Here is a 24540-nt window from a genome sequence, read left to right as displayed (position 1 = left end):
TTGCAAAATTTAGCAAAATCAGTTTTGATTCGGTTTAAATCTTCTAATTAGAAATTAAGAATTCATGTGTAAAAGCTGTACACTACTGTTCTCTCAGAAGTGTGTTTTGGTTATGTATATATTAAAAATAGTACCTGTGTCTGTTATTTGCTTCATGCAATAGCAAGCAAAGTGCTGCAGTTACAGGGCTTGTTGCTATGAGTTTTAAAATTCTTCTAATTTCCTATTACCAAAAGTGAATCCTTTGAAGAGAACCGCTTAAAGTGAGGATGTGCTCGAAAATAGTCGGCCACATGAGTTGCTTTCAGACATGGACAGAACTTTGGATAATCTCCGGATACTCTGTGGAGGGGCTGTGTATAAGAATGCAATAACCACGTGAGAGCCTCTGGACTTTCTGCTGAGCTTCTCTGGAGAATGTCCCAATGAGCCCATGTGAAAACAGAGGATTCACAGCAAGTGAGTGGACGTGTTGATGACATTACTAAAACGTGACAGAAAAAAAGAACACAAACAGAATACAAACATTTCAGGATTAAATGGTGCAATACACGTAGAAGACAAAGACAAAGATGTCAAGAGAGTATTTGGTGATAAGCGCTGATACTGGTGTTGATGTGCTGTGGACAGACACATGTGATCTCCACCCCTCAGCTGAACACTTTGGAGACTCCTGCTGCATCGTTCATGTGTGGAAGGCAAACGCACATCTGCTGACATCCTCCGGAGTTCATGTCTGAAAACAGCCATTATGTGTAAACTGATTATGTTGGAAAGCATGGTGGTGTTATACTCAATTGCAGAGGGGGCTGGTAAATACCCCCTCCAACATCGTTAAGCATGTAGTCTAATGATATAATAATATTTTACTCGTACAATGCTCCTGGTTGACCATAAGCGCCTGTGAGCATTAAATACAAGTCATTTCTGTCTAAAAACATATACTTCCTGTTGCGGGGTGCTGGCCAATGGACAGCAGATATAAGGTCTTAAACTTTTGGCAACCACGGGACCTGAGGCTGTTCTTTAATTGGTTGTTGCAGGTTTTCCAAGCGCCCTAGACACTACCACTTTTATTTACAGCCAACAGGTGTTGTTTTTTTTTTTTTTATCTAATGTGATTGGTCAACCCTCCACGCCGTCCTCACTGAGTTACGTCCACTGCGATCTGTCCGTCTTCAGGGGACCTGATCCGGGGATTTATTTACAAAAACACCCCAACAAGAAAAATAGAGGATAAAGGAGCTTGGTACAGACCGACCTGATTTACAGATTCAGCAACAAGTGATGAGGACGAGTTTACACCTTCTCTCGCTCTTGTTATAAGAAGCAGAGGTGACGAACTGGATGTGGTGTAGTAATGAGTTTTACTGCTCCACCTGTTTGCTGTTTTGCCACAGTCACAATGAGGCTACACTTTGAATGCAGGCTACAGGACTGGGATATTGTGTGTTGTGTTGTTTTTGTTGAGTCTGGCTAAAGTTTTACCCCCTACCCCGAAGAAATTTTAAAATATAAAAACACACCCCAATTAATTTTATCACCAGCCGCCACTGCTCAGTTGTATACCCATTCCTAAATAGAAATAGTCGTGTTTATGGTGAGAAAAGAGAGCGGGAGAGAGAAGTTCACACCCTCCCTATTTTCTCACCTCCCCCCTACTTGAAGTGAATGTGTTGTTGAATTGTTGGTTTTGGAAGGTCACAGCGATTGTTGATTCCAATGAGGAGAAGGTGTGCAGAGAGACAGAGTAAGGCCACATCACACTACCATGCTCTGTTTAAAAACACATCAACTATATTACAGATACACTTGCTGCTAAAAAAGGAAGGTAGGAAACTCCGCCTGCCCCGTTTCATTTTGAAAACTCCAGGGCTGCGTTTTAGTCCGGATAGGCAGACACGCAGATGTTTGGAAACTATGACGTAAGTTCCGACTGTCTACGAACTGCTTGCTGATTGGGTCTTTACGGCAGGACAAAGGACATTTGTCAGGCTCCTGTCACGTGACCCCCTTCTGAAAGAAAACCATCGGCATCAGCCTCGGCTACCAGAAGCGTAGCTGACCCTGCTGTCTCTGCTAACTGCTGCTGTGCAGTTAAATACTGTGTTTTACAATGATACAAGTAGAATGTAGTGGTACGAAAATGTAGTAGTATGGCTATAGTCCAAGATGTCAGACCATTCTGCTGGCATTCCAACGCCTTATATGAATTCACCCCCAATATAATGCACGAACAAACACAGCAAGTGCTTTAGCAAGCAGGCAGACATTAGCCTTGCTTTGCAGTCTACATGTATGATGTTCCAAATCGGAGTCTTGAGTCATAGAAGGTTCCATGAATAGTCTAGCTCCACAAAAGGTCTTGTCCTGTTTTTGAAAATGGAAAAGGACACAAAAGTTGCTGCAGTGTCAGCTGTTTTTCCACAAGAGGTGAGGAAAATTCCCATTTCAGCTGAGCTTTAATGCTGCTCTGAGATAGCTGCAGGCTGGTAAGTAGAATCATTTTGATATAGACTCTATATATAGGGTCTTTTAAGTGTGTAAAATGAATAATTTGATGCTTCCCTGCTGGTATAATTGACTTCTGTTTCTGTTTGCCTGATGATAATCACCAGCTGGATCTCAACACCTTTACAGTTTCAAGCTATATTCCTGGTGACAAAGCTGACATGAAATACAGCAGAATGAACACGAGCAAATGAACTGGTTATATAACATGTAATATAAGCACTTTATGAACGAGCTGTTAACGTAAGCACGCTGCAAGTTATTAGATCTGAAGGGCATGTGGACCACTATATCACTGACACCAATATATCAGCCTCTCCCAATAGTTTAAAAATTTACATTGAATTATTACAGCCTGGCAAATGAAGCCAGCTCACAATATGCCCCCCACCACCATTCTCCACGAAATAAATATCTCCCAGACACAAGTTAAAAGCCCAGAGGCTACAAAAATCAATATTTCATAGGCAGGAGGTGATAAAGAGTCTTGATCCAGCTCCTCCTGTCTTTGAAGCAGCCAGTGGTCCAGTAGCGAGCAGCAGGATGGCTCGATGCCATCTGAAAGCACAGCCAAGTGGATTCGGGCCACTGCACAAATTTAACAGGTATAGGAAAGAGTTGGCCACACTTCACCCTGCAGTGTGTGGAACTAAAAAGCCTCGGTGACCATAACAGGTTATGTGTGGAGCTCCACATTCACCGACTCCCAAACTCGTGTCGCTTTGGGATGAGCCTTTATAGAGAATCGAAGCCCGGGGGATGAAAGTATCTTACGCAGGCTGGGTCATTACACCACTAGTCAGCCATTCTAACTGCCGGAGCTCAGGACTGGTGCAACAGAGTCCAAATCAATAGCATGAGCAGCAGGTCAAGTTCGTTTCAGATGCAGAGCTTTGAGACCAAAAAGTCCGATCTCGTGTATGTTGTGTATTTGTTGCTGCAAACCACACCAGCATTTTATAGTGGTTTATGCCTGTTTTACATCGTTCTTATCAAGGCTGTGTTAAATCTCCATGTTGACCTGGATTTATAGTCAATAAAATGTGTTAATAAGAGTTGCCTGTAGCATAGAGTTTGATTTATGGTTTAGCCTTGGGTTTCACTCGTTAATAAATCCGCAGCAGAGCTACACACACAGCATTGTGCATGATCAGGCTGCATCACACTTTAACTGGAACTGAGTTTACTCTCTCTTCCCCTCACGATGCAGAGTAATGGGCTACACACATGCATTTTACACTTTTTCAGGAGGTGCATGTCAGCTATGGCGAAGCTTGTGCTAAACCCCCGGAGCCTCATACCAGAACAGGTACGGGATAACTCCTTAAAGCAGAATTATAAATAAAGCTTCAGGCCTTACCTGAAACCACCACTACCTGAAGAGCCTTCCACTGGGGCTTCCGGGAAGCTGTATAAAGCCCTCCTTTAAACCTGGCAGCCCTTTCCCTCCAAACTACACTGAACAAAGACCCAACCTGTGCAAACTGACTTCAGGACTTTGCACTATTAGGATCTTATTTTATTTGGTTGATATTTATTGGTTTTGATGAAATGTGTTTCTTTGGTATCACATTAACACCTAAAGCTATAATAATGTCGTGCACTGTAAACTATTTCCTCGTATATTTAAAGTAAGTTATAGGCAGCGCCGTTGTCAGCAAGTACCTGTTATTGCATTCACAGTGAACTGTAGCTGCTGTAACGCAATTTATAGTATAAAGAATAATACTGTTTTACTACTACAATATTTGACTGTATTTTGTAATTTGGTCTGTCTACTGTATTTTAATATCACAAATTAGTATTGATATATTACTGCTAATTATTCCAAATTTGCAGTAACTAATAAAAGGCAGATAATGACCTACTTTGCTTTATTGATTCACTCACTTGTTTTATTACCTCTCATCCAATTAGTGTGATATGGTCTGCAAAATGTATTTTCCATGCAATGGAAAAGAGCCATTCATCTATTTATATCTGATTGATACAATTAGTGTTGAAACAGCATTTGGATCTTGTTTGCACGTATACACACAGATACCGAGTGCAGTGTTTTGTGCAGAGAACGTGAGGCTACATGTGCAGCTCTAGTTCCCAACACACACACACACAGATGAAGATGTATTCACGTCATGGTAAATGTTAGTGTACGAACAATAATGTGAATTAATGCTCAACAAAGGGTGATTATCAAACATGGGAGAGGTGAAGGATTCCACAGGTAACAGGGTTGAGAGTGTGATTTCCAGGTAAGTGGTAAGTAAGAGCCCAGGAGACTGAGGAGCTGGCTGAGCGTGAAGCTAACAGACGGCAGTGAGTGATCCTGAAGGCAAAGGAGAGACAAACACAATTAGGGCACAGACAGACAGGTTACAAAAAGTCAAACTTTCAGGCAAGATGGATTTTCAAGCCAGAGATCAGCCGAAAGCGTGAATACCACTTGGTAAGATGATGTTCTGCCAAGAATGGTGGTGATCGATGCTGAGCTTAAATATAAACATATTTAAATAAATAGTGCAGCAGCTGAGTGGATGTCTGCAGAATGGAAAACAACCGGTGCAGCCAGCAGCACACAGAGCGGGGACAGGCCAAACACACACACATTCCATCCCAGAAGCAGGAAGTGACCAGTAGAACCAATATATCCATAATCCAAACACAGTGGATTCATTTATATACAGAGCATCTACTTTGCCCAGGGGCCATTCAGTGGGTTATTCTTGCCACCGAGAGGAGTTTAACTCAAGATTGACTTTTTTACGTTTTCATATAGGGAGGATTTTCACAGCTTTGTAGTGGGTGGAAGAATTCAGCATTTTACAAGAACATGATGTTTGAGAAAAGTTGTAAATGATCAGTAATATAAATCTCTATCCATCCATTGTCTTCACTGATTATGCTTTGAGGGTCACGGGGGGAGCTTGAGCCAACCCAGCTGACGATGGCCATGAGATCACCAACATATTGCCGAGCGAACTTAAACTCCTTTCAGACATGCACTGAACTCCTCCGGACTTTCTCCAGAGGAGGTGCGTGCGTGGACGCAAATGTACGAGTGAAAGCCTCTGGAGTTTCTGCAGCCTTTCTCTTCCTGGCCCGCAAGTGTAAAGTCCACAGTAAGTCCAGAGGAGCCAATGTAAAATGAGATCCTCCGCTGGATTCACAGCGAGTAAACGGGGGTGTTGTTGACGCTTCTAGCACAACAGAGGCAAAAATGAAAAAATAAAACAAATACCTCCAGATGAAAAAGCGGAGCCAGACACTGAAGAAGACGTCAGAAGAGTCTGTGGTGATAAGAGCCGCTGTGGTGTTGATGTCCTGTGAAACAAACACAGTGTAATTAATACGATACTTCCTACATTTGCCTGATGCACAGGCCCTCAGCTGAACTCCCGCTGAGTTGTTCAAGGAAAGGAAAACTGTGGAGAAAGTCCAGATCCAATCTCCAGAGTTCCCCTGCAGGACATGTCTGAAAGTGGCTCTAAAGTCATTCACACCAGTGGACAACTTGGAGCTTCGAATTAACCCCGATGTAGGCTACATGTCTTTGGACTGTGAAATCAAATCAGAGCACCCAGAGAAAACCCCCACGCAGATACAGGGAAATCCTTCAAACTCCACACAGAAAGACCCCAGCCAAGCCAGGATTCTAACCAGGAACCCTCTTCAAGTGAGACAACAGTGTTAACCACTGCACCACCGTGCCACCTGTGATATACGTACATTTGTGTAATGGAAATAATTTATCATTATTAAACACCCGATGACTCCTCAGATATTTATCGGGGACCCTGTGGTTGGAAACCAGTGACTTACATTATGCAATTTCCAAGAAAGTTGAATCGGTTTAAGGGCCTGGTCACACATACGTGACTGCAAAGGTCGTGGGTCAAAGATCACCGAAGTTGAACTTGACGCAAACCCACGCTGCGATTTGCCCTGCCACAGGAAGGGAATTTATTTGACCCTGCCTTGCACTGATTGGAAATGAACTTTGCCACTAAAACATTAGCATATGTGTAACTGGCCCGAACACTTGTTAGTACTTTTTCATTTCTGGAGTAAATTTCTTCTTTGCGGTAAATATATACAAAGCTATCTTGTGTTGGCTGCCACACTCTATGCGTTGTCCCTGCAATGTCCCAGAATAAGACAAATGTGAGGGGAGTTGGATGTTTGCAGCATGGCAGGAGTGACATTTTGCTTCCTGAAGCTTGTCCATATCACCATTAAGACCCCAAACCTCATTGCATTAAAACAACCTGCTGAACTAACATGAATCAGAAACCGACCCAGAGGAAAGGTCAGAGGTCAGGGTGGTCTGCAGAGCAGCTGTGCAGCAGCTGGGAGAAGGGCCAGCTTTGCCGCAGGTGTTTCATCTGTTCGACTGCTCAAACCCAATCTCGTCTTGTTTCCCTCACAGATCAGATTGTTGAATACTGGAAACAGTCAGAGCGAATATTAGATTCATATATTAAAAAAATCCCATTAAGCACGGACACTGATTTGGTTGCGTTTGGCAAGGTGTTGCTTGATAAATACCTCAGCAGAGGTGAGTCAGGATTTAATCTGGTGATTTTTCAACATAATAGACTAATGGAGCATCACAGTCAAGCAGGAGACTGTTCAGGAGCCAAAACTGCACTTAAAGGGAACAGGGAGGGAGGATGTCCCCTCTGATGACAGTGTGGTGATCTGCTGTATATCTAATAAGGTAGTTCAGCCTTACTTCAGACTTGTAGGTCCATATCAGTATAACAAATACAATGGAAATAAATACATACAGCACAAAAATATATAGAATGCAATCATCACACTTTAAACGGAACACAGGGATTAAACACTTCCAGACTTTTGCTCTAATCTTTCCAAACAAGTGAGTGTTACTCACTTATGATCAATTGTTTTTAGTCAGCAAATTGAAACATAAAATGATGTATAAAATTCCTCAGCAGAGCATGAAAGGTATGGACGTTGCTATAGCCACAAAGATGTGACTCGTACTTGTCCATCTTGGAAGCTTGAGCAAAATTCTAAAATTGTTTTTTCACTTTTACTGTGGCTGCCAGTCTGTTTAAAGTTTGATTTTTAATATCTTATTGATTATGCTGTTCATGGCCTGGCCACAGGCTATGATCTTTTAATTCCCTGTTTACCTCTGTGCAGCTTGCGATCTTAGGGTCAAGGGTCTGCTGTCACTTCCTGAATCAAGGCTGAAAACTAGAAGGGGGAAATGTTTTATGTTGAAATAAGAGAGAAATAAGGAGATATATTTTTCGGAAGGCATAGTGCTGAATTTACTTTGGATGCCAGGCTCTTATTGGTCTTTTATCTCTACTACTATCATACTTATTCTTATTCTTATCCTTTTGTATTTTAACCATTTATTTTCTTGTTGTGTAGCACTTTGTACGTTGTGTTGAAAAGTGCTTTTTAAATAAAGTTATTATTATTATTATTAGTAGTATTAGTATTAGTAGTAGTACCATTGTTGTTGTTATTATTATCATCATTATTATTATGTATGCACTTCCTTCTGTATTTTAACCATTTTTTCTTGTTGTGTAGCACTTTGTACGTTGTGTTGAAAAGTGCTTTTTAAATAAAGTTATTATTATTATTATTATTATTATTATTATTATTATTATTAATAATTCCTTTCGTCTATATTTTACCCATTTTACATCTTGTTGTAGCACTTTGTGCTGAATTGTGCCCCATTAATAAAGTTATTATTATTGTTGTTGTTGTTGTTGTTGTTGTTATATGCCACCTAAAGCTTTTTCAGTTTTTCATGGCTACAGCTGCTTCCCAGGTTCGACAGCCGAGTCCCTCACTGGTTATGTTGCCTCTGTAGAACCTGCAGACTGTGGGCGCAGGGTCTGGAGGTGTACGGGTGTTGGATCACCCCTCCTCGCCACATGGAGGCGCCGCAGGCCCGCAGTCCCGCGTCCCACTTGCTCGCTTGTGAGCGCAGAACAAAACGAGAAAAGAAGTACCGGAGCCGTTAGAGGAGCGAGGGGCTCCAGTTTGAATCGCTGCAGCTCAGATGCTCCCTGTGCGGGCGGTGGAGGGAGCCGCAGCCTGAATGGAGCGGAGCGCACAACTTCTGTCCAGTGTTCACCCTCACCCCGCCGCCGCTGCTGCTGGAGTTTCCTCTCGGATTTTCTCCCTGTGACAAAACGAGCTGGACTTTAACTCTTCTTTCCGCCAACATGTGTCCAGCTGCATTGCTACTGATGCTGGCCGTCGGGATCTACGCAGACAGCATGGAAGGACCAACAGGTAACACGAAGGGGATCAGACATGTTTTAGACGTGTGTGTTTGCATGAGCCCCCGCGCACCTGTGAGGCTCCCTGTGCTCCTGGGCAAAGTTTCCGATGTAAAGTTGTTCGACCCGCTGTCTTGTCTTATGTCTGTTGGAGTCATGGTCGCATCTCCTCACATCCCTGTTTGCTCAACTTAAAAAGTTGCCCCTGGCTTCATTCAGCGGGGACAACTTTGTGCCTTTTTTTACGCGCAGGGAAACGTGAGATTCATGACACAAGCTCGTGTCTGTTGTGTTTGGGGAGATCTCCTCTTCAGAGTTATCAGACAGGACCTCTCTCCATTCTCCCTCCATGTCTCTCTCTCTATCTCTCTCTTAACTGTCATGTCCTCACTGTCCACACAACATCCCACACCGTGTAAATCACACCCAGGTGATGAAGTCATCCCTCTTTTGGATTTTCTTTTTCCCCAAATTAAATTTTTTATTGCTGATGCACATGAAATGAAACGAGCTGCACACTGGGCTGCATGTTAATAGACTTGATGGAGCATTTTGCATAATAGTGTTTGTGGAGCAAGGGGGAATAATTTGGCTCAGTGTGCAGCAGAGCCCTCTGGGAGGAAAACTTTAGGGGTGAACAAATCAGGAGGCGTGTGTGTGTTTTCCACCGCAACAAAGCAATGCAGCGGAGATGAATTAGTAATCTAAGTGTAGTGCCCCACATAACAGCACAGGCAGATGATGCAAACATTGTCTGTGTGTGTGTGTGTGTGTGTGCAGGCAAAGTTTGACAGACAGAAGTAGTTCTCAGAGAGGAGAGCTGAGACTTTCAGTTGTAATACCTGAAATCCACAGTGTCTACCCGAGTTCAAATCCCCGTCTCTTTGCCTGTTCAACATTTGAACGGCTGAAGCAGTTTCTGAAGATTTCTCTAAAAGCCCCCCCCCTGAACCTCATCTTTTGTGGAATGTTTGGGGGGGGGGGAAATACAGTTGCAAGAAAGAGATGTCCCAGCGGTCACACCCTGTCAAGTTGGTCTCAAGTGAAAGTGCCAGCTGGTTTATTCCAGGAAGGCTCTGCGGCGGAGCATGTGTGCGTTGTAGCTCTGATATAAATACTGGTACATGGGTGTCAGTTACACAGCCACCAGAAGCAGTTGCTCGAACAGACGCGCGGCGAACCACTCCCTGCTCTCCAGGATCAAACTGGTCCTGAAGGCAAGATTTAATGCAACACGCCAACTGTCTAATGAGCTTACACACAACAACACGGGAGGACGTCTCATCACCATTTGGCTTTAATTCAGGTTATTTGTTGGAGATGAATTCTGTTGTCAATAATGGACGCAGACGGAACAGATGAAGCTGCTCCTAATATTGTTTCTGGCGTCGAACTGAAATGTGTGGTAGTATCAAATCGTCAGTTGTCATGTTTTATTTATGATTATTTCAGATTTGAGACTATTTCATCTCCACAAATTTCTGCTTTTCTTTGACAGTTTCACATTTGTATCTTCATCAAAGGATTGTTGTCGTTATCGGTGAGTTTTCGGATTTCACAGTTGGCCAGAAAACAATGAAAAAAACACAAATTTCAGATGTCTTGTTTTGTCCCACCAACTGTTCAAAAGACATTCACTTTACTGTCATAGGAGAATAAGCAAATAAAAAAACGTTCCCACCTGAGAAGCTGAAGCCAAATCATTTTGACGTTGCCTCTTAAAAAAGGGCTCGTACTTAAAATACACATGCACAGTAATTTCTTGTCTTGGGACTAATTAATTAATTGTGCTGCCAGTATTTGAGCACAGGAAAACATTACACATTTCAAACTGTAATTGACTTGTTCAGTTTCAAAATGTACAGTCTATAAGGGACCATTTGAAGCTGTTTACCCTGTAATCCAGCAGAGGGATCTCCGTAAAATTCTTTGTCAACGTGATCTTTTCCTTGACCTGTTTACCAATCAGTAAACTAAGCTAATGAATAATAAAGGAGGAGAACGATAGTGAGCGCTGCCACTTACCCATTCAGAACAGTGTTTTATAAGTATTTCAGGTTCTTCCCTGTAGATGGTAACACAGATAAGATAAGGCTGTCGGCTGAACGACTCAGCACCAGCTCCCTCTCTCCAGTGATAACGAACCCGGGGAGGCCCCTGCTGGCTGTCTACCAAACACCCAGCCGAGCGCTGCAGTGTCAGGTGGACAAACTGGTCTGAGGGATTTTCATGCAGGGGAAATGCAGGAGGAAATGTAAAGATTATACCCTGGGAGGGATGAACAACGTTGGAATTAGTTTCAACAAATCATGTGCCAATTCAATTTCATTTGAGGAAAAATCGTTTGAATTGCCCCAACCACGGCTGTTGCTTTGGTATTTATAGATATACACAGGACTGAGGGTGTCGTATATCAACACCAAACTTCGAACCCTAACATTTTGAACTTAAAGACATTCATTGCTTTCGAAATAGAGATGTTCATCTAAATAATATAATATAGTATCATAATGATGCATAAACACATAAAAACACATAAACTCCAAGATTAAAATCAGTAAAAACAATACAACATATTCAACACAAGAATAGTTACAAAGTTAAATGGTCTGTATGTATATAGCGCTTTACAGATTTTATGCCATTCACCAATTCACACACACACGTTCATACAGTGCATCTATTTGCAGCACTTGTTGTGTGAGAACGACACAACCGTCAGGGGTGATGTGGGGTTCAGTATCTTGCCCAAAGAACCAACCGCCGACCCTCTGGTTAAAATGTGCAAATATGATAATGCTTTTCATAAAACAAAGCTCTGGTCAGCCACAGTTGGAAGGCATCAGGGTTAACAGTTGTTTTGAAAGGGTCGCCACATGTGGATGGTTGGAAATACAACCATGGTGCTCCCTGACGAGCGGTCAACCCTTGTTGATGCACCTCAGGACGCTGCTGATCTGAGGGCTTGGGTATAAAACAATAGGTGCGTTTGTTTTGCTGTGTGATCACGTCACCTGTTGAGTGTTGTACCACTGCATGCCTCAGACACATTTTGCCTGGCAGTTGAAAAGTATGCAGGTTTTTCGTACACAGCTCTCGCTCTAGGTAAAAACTGATCAAAGAGTGTGCCTTGCAGGATTTTTGACATTGTGCGACAGGGTCTAAGGGCGTTGAAGTTTAAACATTTGCCTTTTGCTGCATTTTGGGTGGTGTCAACAAGTGGTGTCAAGCAGCTTTAATTTTGAAATAAACATGAGGAAATGCAGTGGCGCCCTCGCGGTGTACTTCTGCTTGTATTCGAGCAACTGCTCCGGTAGCAAAGGGAAGGGCCTGTGTGTGGCTGCATGTGCAGGTCCCTGTCCCTCAGCTCCATGGTTTCACCTACAGAATGTGATTGCTGAGGTGAAACCTGGCATGTTGTTTAAGTGCAGCCGTCCCCTGTTAGCGAGGGCTCCGAGGCTAATTCAATCTTGAAATGAAACCATGTGAGCAAACCCCAACGCCCGACACGCAGCTCCAGACAATCCCAGAGTGGAGGTGGGAAGGAGGCGAGTTTGAAAAGACCACACTGAAATGGGCGACGACACAAAAAGGTGGGTTTTCATGGGCTACTGCGAGGAAGTTAGAGAGGGTCCTCGGTGTGTAGCGCTGTGGATTTGGCTCAGTGTTAATCCAATGAAAATATCCCACACACACACACACACACACACACACACACACACACACACACACACACACACACACACACACACACACACACACACACACACACACACACACACACACACACAGCTCTCCTAGGGCAAATGGAGGCTGCAAATGGGGAAAATGGAGCGTATATGCTCACACAAAATGTAATGATGAAATGTGGTTGTTCTGGAGGAAATAACACAAGATTCTTTAATAGAACAATGGCGGATTGCATAATGGCTACACGCTGTTCAAGAACATTTCGACACTCTGTAATTATAGTTCTTGACAATAAGATGGCAAAGGAACAAGGTTATTGCGACATCCATTTTATGAAAGACGAAAAGTCACAAAAATGTATCACCAGTTCAGATCGTTTATCAGACACTTACAAGCCCTCAGAGCCGTGCGACTGAATTTCAGGAGCAACGGACCAAAGAATCCTGCTTTAATTGTCTGTTTGGCTGAAGAAAAATGGATGCAATTAAGCTTGAAATGGATAAAAATTACCAATTTGAAATGATGAAGTACAGCCCACATTTATCTTTGCACCTTCTGTGATAAAGATTGCATTTAACAATCCGTCTACACGAGCCTGTTTTCCTTCAGTTTAAATAGACTATTAAATGGCCAGGCATCAAATGTGCGGACACATTCAATCAGTAAAAGCAGCATGACAGACAGAGCCAATGAGAGCAAACCAGGCCGGCTGAGGTGAAAGTCAATAAAGCCTTTCCTTTCATATATTCTACCACTTTGATGGCTTTTGAAAGTTTGTAATTGCCTCTGGTGGCAGTTGACAGTCATTCTGTCTGTCTCTGAGAGTGTTACTGACAGTGTGGCTAAAGCTGGGCTCGGGCTAAAAGAAAGTTTTAAAGTCCTAACTGATTTTGCAGTCGTGTTGCATCACGCACATCAGGAGAAACTCCACAGATGTTCTCCCCTCGAATCGTGAACGTGCACACACTTCAGGATTAGAAAATAATGGTGCATCACGCACAACAGGATGTTATTTCTAAGACTATTGTGCCAGAGTGAGCAATCGGGGAGCAATGCACCACATCACGACGTAAAGAAAACGGAAAACACTGGTGCAGCAACTTGCTGTAAGATTTGTTTACTTTGTAGTTGGACAACTCAAAAGGTGAAGGATAAAATGTGTGGGTTGTTCTTTAGCGAGAACTGGAGGTGAGATTTTAAAAGTCAGCTTGAACATCTGTTAACAATAGTAAGCAGGTAACATTTTTACCTTTTGTTTAGCAAAATACATTAGATATGAAAATGCCGACATTATCATAAACGTTGATTTGAGCTCCTGTGTGCCAAAAGCATTCAATATCATTAGGGTGGTCCTGGTGAGTCTTTAAGGTTTAAGTCTGGATCTGTAAACCCTCACTTTACCAGATAAATCTCAGCTGGACATCTGTACCGACCAAGGTCCAGGACAGGGACTCTTGGATTGTCTTGTGCAGTGAATTAGGGACAAATTGGCCTGAATTTCCTTTAGCACAGTTTGAAGCAGTTAGAATTTAAGTTTACTTGGAATCGTCAAAGTAGAAGACTTCATTGGTTTTTGGTAGTTCTCAGGCCAATGACTAGATGGAAAAAAACTTTGCAAACATCAGTGTCTTTATATATATTTGTATATACTGGTGGGGTCCAAAAGTCGGAGACCACTTTATCGTGATGCAAAAGCCATCTCAGACTTTTGGACTCCTCCGCAACTGCAGCACGATTACTTCTATTTATCTAAAAATGATTTCCTCTTTTTATTGAGGGAGAGACGTTGGCGGCTGTTGTGCCACTGAAGTCAATTTTCTCCATCAGAGTGGAGCTGGTGAAAAGCAATGTCGCCTCCAACAGATTTTTATTGTGTCTGTCTAGGCTGAATTCCAGCTCCTTCTGCTCCATCTGTCTTTACATCTAGTCTACTTAAGTAATCCTCAGTTGTCAACAGGTCTGGGCGGGAAGGCATTAAGTGTTACAATGACTTTGTATTTTATTGAGTAACAACTAGTGTTAAAGATGAGATTTGAGCTAGTGTAAGGGATTAGAATTTGTATTTTTGTTATACAATTTCATTAACAGTAATGCAACATTATTTTGACTTTATTGGGATCCTCAGGCGTCATGTTTGCTGTTTCACCAACAGAAGAAAAAAAGATTCAAGTTTGAAATAAATAGCAGCTTTGATATCTTTGTCTTTGTTTAGAAAAAACTACAGAAACGTATTCAAACTGATAGCCTAGTTTAAAATGAATTTATAAATGTATCTGTATACAAATGCATAACACTACGGTAACATACGCTGTGACTACAAGGCTAGCACTGGGTGTAAATTGTGAACATTACCAAGTTGGAACAATCTTTTTTTGGTTGATTGCAACATTAGCTTTTACCAAAGATCAAAACTGTTACTTCTAATTTGTCGAGTTGAAAGTTGGTGTCTTAAGCGACTGTTAAAGTCGGAGTCAGTGAATTTTGCTCACAGTTGGAGGGCGTGTGATAGGTGCTGCTTGGTTTAGACGCTTGGAGCTAAGCTAATTTGATGGTCCTGTCTGTTTTTGGAGTTTAAAGAGAAACAGAAATTCGAACGTCTTCAGCTTCAGTCATGTGAGCTGTTTCTGAGTGACACAGAATATGTTGGATAAGTTACGAAAGGGAATTAAACTTAATTGTTTGGAAGTGTTTCTACCCTATTATCATATAGCTCTGATATCTGCAAGTTACCCAGGAGCTAATGGTCAAGTGTATGACGGGCAGAGTTAACTAGTCACCCTCATTCACATTGATTGGATATATTTCTGTAACCACTGCAGGGTAGAAGATCAGTCTTAAAAAACAACTTTTACTTTTGACAGGAAGAGGCGGAAGAAGAAAACATTAGCAATGTGGAAGATAAATCAAAAGTTTAACAGCAATTCAGAATTCAAGGGAAAATGTATTTTACCAGTTCTCAAAGCAGAGAGTCGGTTGAAAGTGGTTTTAACAATTTTAAATAAAAATGACACAAGCAAATAAACAAAGGTGGAAAATCTCCTCATACATGAACGTGCCAGCATAATGTACATTTGTGCTTTTAATTTGATAACTTCAGCAAAATAATATAACAATTAATTACCATTCTTTGATCACTCATCTTAGGTGTGTGTGTGTGTGTGTGTGTGTGTGTGTGTGTGTGTGTGTGTGTGTGTGTGTGTGTGTGTGTGTGTGTGTGTGTGTGTGTGTGTGTGTGTGTGTGTGTGTGTGTGTGTGTGTGTGTGTGTGTGTGTGTGTGTGTGTGTGTGTGTCGTCCTTTAATCCCGTCCAGCTGTTGTTGCATAAACCGTCTGTGGAGCTGATCTGGGCTGCGTAATTAAAATGAAGCAACATAACCAACTACTTTTCTTTTTGAGTTATTGACAAAGTAATGTCAGATGCCCAACACTGATTTGTTTCCTCTGATTATCTTGATTATTGAATCCAGCTCGTTGTTCAGCAGGGCCTGAAGCCACACGATGGTCATTGATGGCGGTAGCTGTCAGACCGCCCTCCAAAGGTTATCTCCTCATGCACCATGTTTGTGACAGTTATCTACCAGGGCTGCTGCTGCCGCGTGCACGTGCCTGTCACCACTATGCGGTGTAAATGGAGCTGACAGCACTGTGGCGTCTTGGCCCGGACCCACGAGGCATCTTTGAGGAGAGCAGCAGCGCCGGTTCTGCCTCTCCAGGTGTTTAGAAACGTGTTGTTTTTCCCCCATCGACAACAAATCATTATTGAACAGATGGAGGTGTGCCAGCAGGAGCCGCTCTGCCTGCCAGGCTGATCGCTAAACAAGGTTTAGACAATAAAATTAATTTGCTCAGTTTTAGACATCCTCACGTGTTGCTGAACGCCTGGGCTGGTTTTCACTTTACATTACTTTCGAGGAAATAGCTTGGGTGTGTGATTGCTGTTGCTTACTCTATACAGCTTTCGGTTTTATTTCAGCAAGCTATATAATGATCTGCAGGATGAAACGTTTCATGAAATCAGTGAAATAGTCAAGGGGAATAGATTCATGTAGCGTGAATGCCTCCGCTGCTCGAGAATCAGCTACTGGTGGAATTTGGATTTAGCAATTTGCTGCCTGCTGCAGGCATGCAGGTATGCAGAGTGCTGCTAATTCTATGTTTTCTAGAATCTCAGAGACCTGACCTGCTGAAAAGGCAACAAGAGCAAAAAAAGTATAAAGCATCCAACCATCCAAAGCATTTCAACCCCAAATCAGGGAGCTTTAAAGTAATTCCTTTGGAAAGGCTTCTTCTCTGCACTCCTCCACCCTCTCTCTTCTTCACTTTAAGTGCTCACCCTGTGCTAGAGATCATGTCTCAAATTGTCCACGGAGCACTGAGGGTGCGAGGATGATGCTTTGACAGCAGAGGCGTCGTTGCCCGACTGCAGTGTTTGGAAACACAGCATCTCTTAATTCTGCAAACCGCTCAAGAAATAAAATATCATCAACTCGGCTTGAACGCTTGTCTTGTCAAATCTAAAGGAATGAACCTTGAACACATTTATTTTCAAACACTTGAACAGTGTTGGGTGAAAGCTGGCTGTGTTGTGCCGTGCCTTTGTAGCTTTGGCGGTGTTGGTTAAACTGCTACATCTGAGAGCACTTAGGCCATGGAGTGTACTCCAACAGGTATACAGCTGTTTCTATGTACCTTTTGTGGACACTTCACTCTCCACAAGAATACAGAGTTGGAGACATTTACCGTGTTGAACACCCTCATTTAAGACATGCATCATAGTTTCATAATCATAATCATAATGATTTAAAATGTTATTGTCACACATTTAGACATACTGGAAATCTGGGGGATATTTTCGGAACTCAAGATAAAACTTTATTTAAACAAATTGTAAATGCTCTGTATTTATGTAGCACTTTTCTGGTCTTGATGACTGCTCAGAGCGCTTTGCAGTACAAAGAATGAGAATAATAATCCCTACTCAGTGCAAAGTGAAGTCTGAACCACTGAGTCCTATTGCATTATAGGATATCATATCTAGTTTCAATATCAAGGATATTGGTGCCACCGCTAGTGATTATCTTGATCATTTATTAATCTGCTGATTATTCTCTTGATTAATCATTGGGGTGAAGTGCCAGGGAATAATGAAGTCCAAATTGATTTCATGACGTCCTGTATGAGTCCTAATAGCAAAATTGAGAATTTCACTTCTAAGACAAAGAAACTCAGAATGTCCTCATAGTTGATACCATTGGAATATTTATACCTGGAAAATGACGAAGGATTTCTGTCAATCGACAAATCAATTAATCAAGTATTTGATTAATGCATATTGACACATCTTGCACAGTTTGTAGAAATAGTAGAAATTGCATTGATTTGTACTTACTCCAAAAGACTGTTGACAGTTATTATATAGTACTATGTCTACTTTTAGCCTGTAAGGGAACATAGACCAGGTCTAGAAGTTCATGTCCTTTCTCAGGGATATTGGCTATTACTATTCAGTACTCACTATTAAACTGTCAGCTACTGAAAATTGTCTTTGAATATCTGATTAGGAACTTTTTCTTTGAGTCAGTTGCAGAATGTGTTTCATTTAGGAAAGGTCCTTGTACAGCTGCTTTTCTTAAGATAAAATTTAAAAATCTTTTGTTCATATATATATAGTTTTTTGTTCCGTTTTTCATATTTCTCAGTGTGAGATTGAAAAATGTACAATTGTGGTATTTGCACCTAAACTCAGGGATCACATTGGCACTAAAATCCATAGTTAGTAGGAGTGGAGACAGCAGGGAAAGTGGGTACAACAGAAAAGTACTTTGGAGCCCAGGAATGCACTCAACATCACACACTGATGATAGATAACAGCGTTTGAGGGAGGATCCTCCCTTTCAAGGGTAATTCACCCTGTGCTATTGAAATCTTTGCTCTCAGCACTGGGCCAATGTGTTTGGAATGGCAGGTGAGACTGATGATGTCGAGTCCTGCTGGTTGTAGCTATGTCTGTGTCCTCGTATTAATGATGGGTTGGACACAGAGGAGAGATATGGAGGGGCATGACTATTCTGCAGTGACGGCTGCTTGTCCATTTAGTCCAGTCCTGCTCTCCGTCAGACTCTGCTGCCGCCGCTGTTGCCTCTCAGATTTGTCATCGCTGCTGACAGCCAACCATGAATAATCTTCATGAATATTCCTCCATCGCTTCTGCCGACGATTTGTTTACACTGTGCTGTTGAATCAATTGTCCAAGCTGTTCCTAGGCCATGGAACCTGTGGTCAGACCTGTCACTACTGATTGCAGGTTGATGGCAGCGGAGAGGAATCTGTTGCTCGGTTATCGCTGCAGCGTGAGACGGCAGAACAGCAGATTCAGCGGACGGGGGTCAGAGTCCAGCCACAGGATGATTTTGTGGCGGTGCTTTCAGCAAGTGTCACTTTAGATTGAGATGACATCTGTGGCCAAACTGCGGGAATGGCATTTCTCTCGCTTCCTTTCCTCAACGCAGCTTCTAGGGCAAAATAACTGCATCAAGCCAAAAGCTTTGCAGCTCTGCTTCCTCCTCCTCAACTCTTTATCTCCCAGAGTTCCCCTCTTGGGGCTCACATGTTTACTCCCCCGTGTCATTAATGTAGAACACCACAGTGCTGATAAAGTCAAGTTAGATTAACTGCCAAACTACAAACTCCTACTTTTATCCTTCCCCTCATTTTTGTAAGGTAAAAGGAAAGAAAATAGTGATATGGAGCAAGACCCTGGGTATGAAAGTCCCAGGGTAGCTGTAGATATTACGTTTTAAAAGTAGGCGTTTAAAGTTATCAAACCTGTGGGCCTCCAAGTGTCCCTGCGGCACACAAGAGATATTAAAAGTTGAATGGAAAGTTGAGGGAAGAAAAAAAGTTAAATTATGAAATAATATGACATGTCCCTCAACGGAGTGAACAAGGGCACTGCAGCAGAGCCTGTTCACCCCCGTCAAGGTTACCAGTGACCCTCCTGTGCACAGCAGGGGAGGGTTATGCAGCATGAGCAGCAGCACCTGTGTGTCTGCTGTCACTGCGGGACATCCTCAGCACCTCCGTCTTCACTTCCTCTTACTCCAATGCAAATTTGAAATAAATGCCAGTATTTGAGGCTCAGTTGTTGCCCTTCTCCCAGAGAATCTCCCTCTGTATCGGTATACATGAACTGCAGAGGCCTCAGAGTGCTGTCTGGAGGAAATGTGTATGGCTGGGGTGGGGGTTGTGGGCGGGGGGGCAGGTGATGAGTATTTTCATACTGTTTTCAGACATGACCTGCGGATAAAATCCAGAGATTTGGCTGAGGAGTTTACCCACAGTTTATTGGTTTTGGAAAGTTACAAAAAAAATGGTCGGTCACGCCCCCCTCAATTCTAATGTCAGAAGGGAGGAGGGGGGTTCAGATGCTGCACAGTGATCTGACAGCAGCTTCCACTGATTGGGAGGAACTGTGCTGCAGGAAGAAACTGACTTTTCAAAGGTTTCGAAGCAAAATTAATCAACACTTGCAATGTTGGCGTTTCCTGCTGGGCATCGAACCTTTAACCCAGGCAGGGTTAATGTCTTGCTCCCCCATCTTGGCCCTCTGGCCTCCTCCATCTGTCCTTCTCCTTCTTCTTTTTAGAAATGACTTGGCATGTTTTCTGCAAGTAATTTCTAACTAACTCAAAATTTATTTCACATTTTTGTTATTCTGGTCTCTTTGTCCTCTCTACCTTCATTCTGTTTGGAGGGGCCACCTTGGCACTGACACTAGACGATAGCAGTGTTATGGAAGTTATAAGAAGCAATATCACCTGGGCCAGCATCTGCTGCTTTGGCCTTCCAAATGTCAACTGTATCAGTAGCGAGTACGGGGAGTGTGGCCCCGTGGCCTCTGATCTCAGACTGATAAACGTAAAGGATTACATTCATGAGCAAGGAGCTGACGGACCACTCCCTGCATGAGAATGAGTGAGCTGCAGCATCTTTGCAATCACACGGGGACGCATTACCGAGCCGAGGATGACTGGAATCATACAGCTCCAAAAATCCTCATTCTGTTTTATGAGGTGTAGCACTGCCTCTGCCTGTAGCATAAGTTTGTGGTTTTTATAAGCTTGCCGCTACAGGAGGCTCTGAATCATTGATTCAATAGGCAAGACTCTCAAGTGTAGGCGCATCATCACAGGCGGAGGTGGAGGAAAAGAGGCAGAGAGTGAAGTGAGGGAAGTGGTAGAAGAGTGTGTGGAGCACAAGAAGGGGGTAGGGGGATTATTGATGACATCGGTGGGGGCTGCAGGAAAACAGCATGGAAATCAGCTGGTGGTTGGCTTTCTGTCTGTGTTGCAACTTTGCGCGCCACCCTTTCACCCCCACCGTCTGATCTAGCAGACCGGGGCCGAGGTGAAAGTGTCTCGGGGGCGTCTCCAGATCGGCCACCAAACATGTGTGTCCCTGCGCCCTCCTGGCCTGTACACCCCTAATCTTAGCATCAATGGAGTCTGAGCAGATGGCGCTGTGGCCGGGGTCACCGGGCCCACACACAATACTAACAGGGCATGAGAGGATGATGACGCTGGCCCAGACACTGGAGGGATGACGCGGACATGACCTGGGCAGACATTAAAAACAAATCTACTTTGTTTGCCCTTGCATGAGGCAACAGTTGACATATGTTGTTTGTGAGTTTAAACACAGCCTCCTGTATATTGACCTAGAAAAGTGATGAGAGCAGCAGAAGGCTTTACTTCAAGCAGCTGCACTGGTTGATCTTTATATTGTTATCTTTATTTTTGTTACTCTTTGTTTCATGAAGAGGCTCCTTGCTGGCGTTAATGTTTTAGATAACTAAAGGAAATGATCTGCCACAGGAGGAACTATGGCTCTGTTGGAGATAGGTTACTGATGGAGTTGTTGAAGACAACTGTTTTAGAATCGATTTGGCCGCTGGTAGTCAGTTTAATGTGGTTTCATTCCACATTCAGCCAGAATTATTGCACAAAGGTAACAACAATATTGGTCTGATTATTCTGTAAAAATATATAGCGGGCCTGATAGCGGGTGCCCTGCGTACGGAGGTTTGAGTCCTCCTGCAGTGGCCAAAGGTTTTGTTCCGCCCCGCCCCATGGCTGCCTGTCCTCTCCCCATTCTCTCTCCCCATTTTACACTTCCACTGTAAAAGTATTTGCTTTTAAATAGTGTTAAAATCGCAAGATATGGAGATAAGCAACACCTGCAGAGAAAAAACAAACCATAAAAGTGTGCAGCGACAATACGTAACATGCATTTTAAGTTGAAGGTTGAAGCCATTTGTTTGAGTGTGAGGATCCAGGGGATTTCCCAGCTTTGTTCAATTCAGAGACTTCGCCCCGAACTCTCATAAACTCCATTCATGTCCGACGATTGATGATCAGAGTGATGTCAATTTGTCAGACTTCACACAGCTCCCCCCTTACCTCATATAACATACATAGCAAATTCAGAAGTATTTGCCACTACCGGTAAACAAACTGACGTGTAAAATCTATCAATCTATGTTAAATCTATGAATTGATTAAGTAACATTAGTTGCTCGGTAACAGACAGAATTAATATAACTGCGTCATCCACACATCTCTGTCCTTGAGTCCGGTCTTCAGGTCTATTTTATTGTAGTTACTGGGCCTAAAAATGTAGGTAGAGCAAGGTATTGTCAGCATAACTGTGAGAGAAATATTGTAGTTATGGATGATGTGGCTTTAAGCGAACATTATAAATGAAGAAAAGGTTGGGACCAAGTATCAAACCTTTGGAGACAGGAAAGGGCTGCTGCAAGAGGTTAGTACAATTTCCTGAGTCAGCTGCCATAAGGTCATTTTTTATTTCTAGTTATGCTAATTTCCTTCTTGACATCCAGATTCTTTGCTGTTTCTATTCCAATCCCAGGTCAGGTGCAACTAGGGTAACATTAACTTCAGTGCACTAAAGATCAGGGAGCGGTTTCAGCCGCCCCGGTCCGGTTAGTGGAGGAGAGGAATGCATATGTAGAACAATGTATGACATGTTTGTCATTGTCACTCCTAAGGGACGGTTTGCACATAAATTGCCTCTGCCTGAATCTGTCCTGCCACGCCCATGCGGTTCTGTAGCAAGTCCCAGACATCTCTAATTAATTGCACACAAAAGTAGGCTAGGTATTGTTTTCATATCTCTTCTTCAACCCCGCCCCCCCTTCTCTCCCATCCCCCTTCCACTCGCCAACTCTGTCACCCACTTTCTGCCCGACCGGAAGACCTGTTGTTAATTAAACCTGCCAATCACAGAGGGAGAGAGGGAGAGGGGGAGAGAACAGGAGGAGGAGAGAGTCCCTCGCTTTTCAGAAAGGGTTTCACAGCCGTGCTTGCTTTATGCTAATGGTGTCAGGCACATCTTCGTTTTAGAGGCTGCAGCCAAGGACAGGAACAGTTGACTTAACAGTGTTTGTGTGTGAATGTGCGTACACGTGTGTGTACCTTGTCCCCACTCTGTACGCGCATGAGTGCTTTGAGGGCGGGCTGCGCAATCATCACGGGAGGGGGGGGGAGGGCGTAGATTAGGAATGCTGTCAAAAGTGACATCTCTTTTTTTTTTTTTTATTCTGTCTACAAAGAAAGGAAGAGAGCTTGAGTAACGAGCTCTGTTGAACAATCCGACACAAATATGAGTCTCCCCTGGCCTCCGTGTCCTTGCTGCATGGTCAACATCTTTGACCCCGATGTGTTGTCCATGTTTAATTAAGAATCCGCTTGGGAGGGATTACAGTACAAGGCAGAGTGAAGCTGTAGAGGCAAAGAAGTGAGAGCAACTAAAGGAAGGTTTAGTTTGGCTGGCTGACTGGGCACAGTGTGGGTGGGGTTGGGCTATGAGGGGGGGTATTGAAAACGTTGGCTGCTATGCTGGGGAAGTGTTATCCTTGGGCTGGCCAGTATGTTTTTGGTGTGGTTACAGTAAATCATTACTTAAGCAGTGTCCTGCCTTATTAACTTGATTTGTTTGTGCCTAATTGGGCTGGAGGCGTGCTTGAATTGCTCACCTACTGCACTGCTTACTGCAGCACAGATGTAAGAATGCCCTGCAACACAACTTACCCTGTGGCCATGTGAGAAAGTGCACACTATCACACAAACGCAGACAGACACACATGCTTAGGTAAGGGGAAAAAAGGCAAATGTGTACACTTTGGAGTGTTGAGAGTAAAATCTTTTTTCTCCCCTCACATTTGTCTCACTGAAAGGTTTTTTTTACGTTACGCTTGAACGACAAACCAGCACCATCATCATCACTGCTATATACAGTGTATTATATCTGCTACAGCGGCTGCTGCTTTTAGTGCCACTTTCATTTCTACCACTACAACTAATATAATCACTGCCTTTGCTATAACTGCTAATACTGCCACTACAGCTGTTTTCCGTAGGTTTCTGGAGGGCTTAGTGTGTGTGTGTGTGTGTGTGTGTGTGTGTGTGTGTGTGTGTGTGTGTGTGTGTGTGTGTGTGTGTGTGTGTGTGTGTGTGTGTGTGTGTGTGTGTGTGTGTGTGGGGAGTTTGGGCATTGTGTGGAAATATGCAATTTCACATCATTTTGGACCATTATCAGTGCAGTATTCATAAACAAGACTAGGGCATAACCTAGTACATGTCAGGGCTGTGTATGGTCGATAAGCAAAACTGTTGAACTGCAATGCGTTAATTAATTTAGTAATGATGTCATTGCAGCGTATTCGCATTCTGCCTAGTGTCGGATGATTTCAGCTCATTATCTGTTCGCTGGTCAGTTTCGATTAGACACAACACAGAGGGAGGTGGCAGGGAAAAGTCAATTCAATGTGTTGTTAAACCGATTCAGAAATTTGTGTTGACACATGCATCTCCTCCAGGTGATGTGTTGAAAAGTTCAGCATTGCAGTGCACCTCTTGAAGCAGCTTTTTGTCTGTCATACAGCCTACAGCCTCTGTCTGGGTAATAAATGGCTGCTGATCCACCTCCCTGCCACTCACTGAATAGAGGAGATCGAGGTGTGACTATCGCTTGCGGGGAAGAACTAG

At 43.1% G+C, this 24540-nt stretch overlaps 1 protein-coding gene across 4 annotated transcripts in view; it reads left to right on the top strand.

The window, feature by feature from the left end:
- The first annotated feature begins 8515 nt into the window (after window positions 1-8515).
- The window catches only part of ptprua (protein tyrosine phosphatase receptor type Ua), a 198892-nt gene continuing 182867 nt past the window's right edge, over window positions 8516-24540 (top strand). For all 4 annotated transcript variants that reach the window (XM_035183324.2, XM_035183323.2, XM_035183322.2 and 1 more), the window contains exon 1: window positions 8516-8799. In XM_035183324.2, coding sequence (XP_035039215.1) covers window positions 8730-8799 — 70 coding nt within the window. In that variant the 5' untranslated portion in view covers window positions 8516-8729. The remainder of the gene's footprint in view (window positions 8800-24540) is intronic.

The sequence above is a fragment of the Hippoglossus stenolepis genome, chromosome 17 (genome assembly GCF_022539355.2).
Source record: "Hippoglossus stenolepis isolate QCI-W04-F060 chromosome 17, HSTE1.2, whole genome shotgun sequence".
Classification (NCBI taxonomy): Eukaryota; Metazoa; Chordata; class Actinopteri; order Pleuronectiformes; family Pleuronectidae; genus Hippoglossus; species Hippoglossus stenolepis.
The sequence above is the reverse complement of the archived record's forward strand: the minus strand, read 5'-3'. Positions and strand labels throughout refer to the sequence as shown.